This window comes from Tachyglossus aculeatus, chromosome 21 (assembly GCF_015852505.1).
Source record: "Tachyglossus aculeatus isolate mTacAcu1 chromosome 21, mTacAcu1.pri, whole genome shotgun sequence".
Taxonomy (NCBI): Eukaryota; Metazoa; Chordata; class Mammalia; order Monotremata; family Tachyglossidae; genus Tachyglossus; species Tachyglossus aculeatus.
In genome coordinates this window covers 83,427,609-83,431,889 of record NC_052086.1, presented here as the reverse complement: position 1 = coordinate 83,431,889, position 4,281 = coordinate 83,427,609, and the positions used below count along the sequence as shown (strand labels likewise).

Genomic DNA, 4,281 nt, shown 5'->3' with positions numbered 1-4,281 from the left:
CCACTGGATAATAATAATAATGATTATAGTATTTGTTAAGCGCTTACTATGTGCTTAGAACAGCACTGTTCTAAACGCTGGACATCTTCCCTCCTGCCTAGAACTCCCTCCCCCATCACATCCAACAGACCATCACATTCCTTGTGGACAGACAACATGTCTACCAACTCTGTTGCATTACACTCTCCCGAGTCCCAGTACCCGATAAGCCCTTAATAAATACCATTTATTGATAACCAAATGCCACTATAATCATTATTATCATTACGATTAATCACAGCTCTCACGGGCAATAAATAGTTTCTCAAATCTAACTGAAATCAGGTCACGTCCACTCCCTTTAATCTGGTCTCACACCCATTGGGGACATTTAGCTCTGCATCCTCGGGCTGTGCTGCGCCTGGGACGAAATGTGTATGCTTAAATGGAGCCAGTCTTGTCTACCGACGTCTCCGTGGGAAGTGGGATGGATGAAGAGGTGGGGTCTGAGGGAATCCTGAGGGAATTTGGGCTGCCCAATTAGCTGGTGCTAGTTGAAAACCCAATTTCATAATTCTGAGGCTTGCGTTTTACAACATTTCCCCAAATGAATTTCCTCAGACCATTGAAAAAGATGGTTTAATGGGATTTTTAAAACACTTTTTATGTGCCAGGAACTGTACTCTTTTGGGATACCAGGCCTACGTTATTTAAAGCTTATTTTAAATTCAGCTGGAGAGCTAGTCTTTAGTTTCAATCGGTGATACTTCTTGAGCCCATACGAGGGCAAGGCATTGTACTAAGTGCCTGTACTGAGTACAACAGTCGCAAGAGAAAGAATCACTGCCCTTGAATAGTTAATATTCTAACAGTGGGCGTGTTTAAGATCTCATCTAATTTCTCCACTGAGGCTAGAACAGGAAGGATGGAAACTTCAATGCACAAGGAGGGGTTCAGGGTAGACTTAAGACAACCCTAAAAAGTAAGGAAGAGTGAATGTTGGAAGGAAAACACTGCCTATTCCTAATGGCATGTTGCTGCGTCTTCAGATTATTTGTCCCATGATTGGAAAAAAAGCAGAGTATACATTTTTTATGGCTTTTGTTAAGTGCTAACTACGTGCCAGACACCGTGCTGAGCTATGAGGTAGAGAGAAGCTAATTATGTTGGATAGAGTCCCTGCTCCACATAGGGCTCCCAGTTTAAATCCCCACTTTACAGATGAGGCGACTGAGGCACAGAGAAGGCAAATAACTTGCCCAAAATCACAAAGCAGATAATCGGCGGAGTTGAGATTAGAACCCAGGTCCTTCTGACACTTAGATCCAGGTTCTATCCACTATACCATGCTTCTTCTCATGTATTGGTTTCCAACTGACCCAACATAGGAAAACTATCACCAAGCTTTGGGTCATGTGTTAATAAAATGATGCATTATCAGTTATCTTATTTATTCATTTCTTGCCTGATTTTGGATCATAATCAATGGTAGTTATTGAGTGTCTCCTCTGTGCAGAGCACTGTACTCAGCACTTGGGAGAATACAACAGAATTAGAAGATTCATTCCATGCCCAGAATGAGCATGAGTCTAGAGGGGGAGACAGACATCAATCCATCAACCAGTGGAATTTACCACTTGTATCTACCCCAACGCTTGGTACAGTCCTCGGCACAGGGTTAATGGCCTAACAAATGCCATTATTATTAGAGCAGCCAGGGCCTGTTCTCCCTCTAGACTGTAAGGTCGCTGTCGACAGAGAAGGTACCTATTATTATACTGTACTCTCCTTAGCGCTTAGTACACTGCTCTGACTACAGTAAATGCTCAATAAATAGGAACAAATGAACCAAACGCTCAGTACATATGATTGACTGTCTGACTTACTGTCCGTATAATTTGCTCCCAATTTTATAACCATGAATGAATAATCCCTGGGTTAACTCTTCTCCCTGGTCAGTATTCCACAGCCAGATTTGAAGCCGATACCCCTGATCCAGATTTGAGTAGAACTTAGAAGTTGTATAGCTTCGTGGAAAGATCACGGGCCTGGGAATCAGAGGTTTAGGTTCTAATCCCGGACTCCACCACTTGTCTGCTGTGTGACCTTGCACAAGTCACCTAACTTTTCAGAGCCTGAGTTACATCATCTGTAAAATGGGGTTTAAGAATGTGACCCGCCCCCGTGGGACAGGGATTCTGTCCAACCTGATTACCTCCTAACTACCCAGCGTTTAGAACAATGATTGGCACATAATAATAATAATGATAATAGTATTTGTTAAGCGCGTACTAAATTCCAAGCACTGTTCTAAGCGCTGGAGTCGATACAAGTTAATTTGGTTGTCCCATGTGGGACTCACAGTCTTCATCCCTATTTTGCAGATGAGGCAGCTGAGGCCCAGAGAAGTTAAGTAACTTGCCCAAGGTCACACAGCAGACAGGTTGTGGGGCAGAGATTAGAAACCATGATCTCTGACTCCCAGGCCTATGCTCTTTCCACTATGCCATGCTGTAAGCACTTAACAGTACTATTATTATTATTATCATTATCATTATTATTATTCCAAGGCCCGGGTTGGGATCACATTCTCTGTATAGAAGTGCATCTCCCCAGAACCTTCCATAGAGCCCCTGAAACTTGTTTATTGCGGAGGCCGTAGATCACAGGGTTTAGCACAGGAGTGAGGATGGTGTAGAATATGGACACAACCCTATCCTGCCCGGGAGTGTGGTAGGAATTGGGGAGCATGTAAGTGAAGATGGCTGCCCCGTAGAAAAGGCCGACCACGATCAGGTGGGAAGAGCAGGTGGCCATGGCCTTCTTCCGGGCATGAGCCGAGCGCATGCCCAGCACGATGGCCGCGATCTGGCCGTAGGAGAAGGCGATGAGAGCGAAGGGAACCAAGAGCATCACGATGCAGCAGACATACATCACCGACTCGTAGACCGATGTGTCGATGCAGGAGAGCTTCAGCAAGGCAGGGACTTGGCAGAAGAAGCTGTCGATGACTCTTGAACCACAGTAGGGGAAGCTCATGGCTATGGGGGTGACCAGGAAGCCATCTGTGGCTCCGAAGAGCCACGACACCGCCGCCATCTGGATACACCGCCTCTGGCTCATGAGGATCGGGTAGCGTAGAGGGTGGATGATGGCCACGTATCGGTCGTAGGCCATGAGCCCCAGGAGGAGGCATTCGGCTCCCAGCAGGGTCACGTACAGGAAGATCTGAGTCATACACCCCCAGAAGGAAATGGTCTTCTGCCCGGTCAACTGGTCCACCATCATCTTGGGCACAGTTGTGCAGATGTACATGGCGTCCATGAAGGAGAGGTGACTGATCAGGAAATACATAGGGGTGTGGAGCTGAGGGTCGATGTGGATGAGGGCTATCATGGCGGAATTTCCAGTCAGGGCCACGACGAAGGTGATGCTTATCAGGGTGAAGAAGATGGTGGGGAGTCCACCATTGTTGTTGAGGAGTCCCACCAGTATGAAATCTGTCTGGGAGGCTGGAGTCCAGTTCCCCATTGTTCAGTCTTAACTAAGCCCAAGAGGAGAGAAAGGAAACAAGGATATCATTATTATTAATAGTAGAAGGAGGAGGATGGGGAGGAGAAGGAGGAGGAGGAGGAGAAGGAGGAGAAATAGCAGTAGCAGCAGTAGTAGTAGGAGGAGCAGCATATTTGTTAAGCACTTACTCTGTGTCAAGTACAGTTCTAGCTGCTGGGGTAGATACAAATTAATCAGGCCGGACACAGTTCTTGTCCCACGTGTTGCTCACGGTGTAAGTAGGAGGGAGAACGGAAATTGAGTCCACATTTTTCAGTTGAGGAAACTGAGGTGCATAGAAATGAAGTGACGTCTGCTCAAAGTCACCCAGCAGACAAGGGGCAGAGCTGGGATTAGAACCCAGGTCCTCTAATTCCCAGGCCCAGGCTCTTTTCACTAAACCACATTGCTTCACAGAGTTCAAGAGATGATGAATGAATGATTGGGTGGACGGATAGATGAATAGATAGACAAATAGACGTTAGGTATCGTCTATGGATAGATAGATGTTAGATATGGATAAATAGGTCGATAGATTGATAGAAATATAGAGCAATCTATATAGTTGTGGTCACTTTGGCAGTAAATAGATTGATGGATATTTAAAGTATATGTATCATTGATATCTATATAGATGTTGATATATAGAAATAGATTTATAGAAATTTTTATAGAGATAGAGTATATGTATGCATATCCTTAAGGGCAGGGATCATATCTACCAACTTTATTGTACACTCCCAAATGCTT

The 4,281-nt window shown here is 45.1% G+C and overlaps 1 protein-coding gene across 1 annotated transcript; it reads right to left on the bottom strand.

The window, feature by feature from the left end:
* Positions 1 to 2,562: 2,562 nt before the first annotated feature.
* Positions 2,563 to 3,510, bottom strand: LOC119942173 (olfactory receptor 2T27-like). Its single transcript, XM_038762820.1, has one exon. It carries the CDS (start codon positions 3,508 to 3,510, stop codon positions 2,563 to 2,565), a length of 948 nt encoding a protein of 315 aa, XP_038618748.1.
* Positions 3,511 to 4,281: the final 771 nt, after the last annotated feature.

What these genes read in the sequence shown, in the direction of transcription:
- LOC119942173 (XM_038762820.1), bottom strand. Translation starts at nt 3,510, where the DNA reads ATGGGGAACTGGACTCCAGCCTCCCAGACAGATTTCATACTGGTGGGA.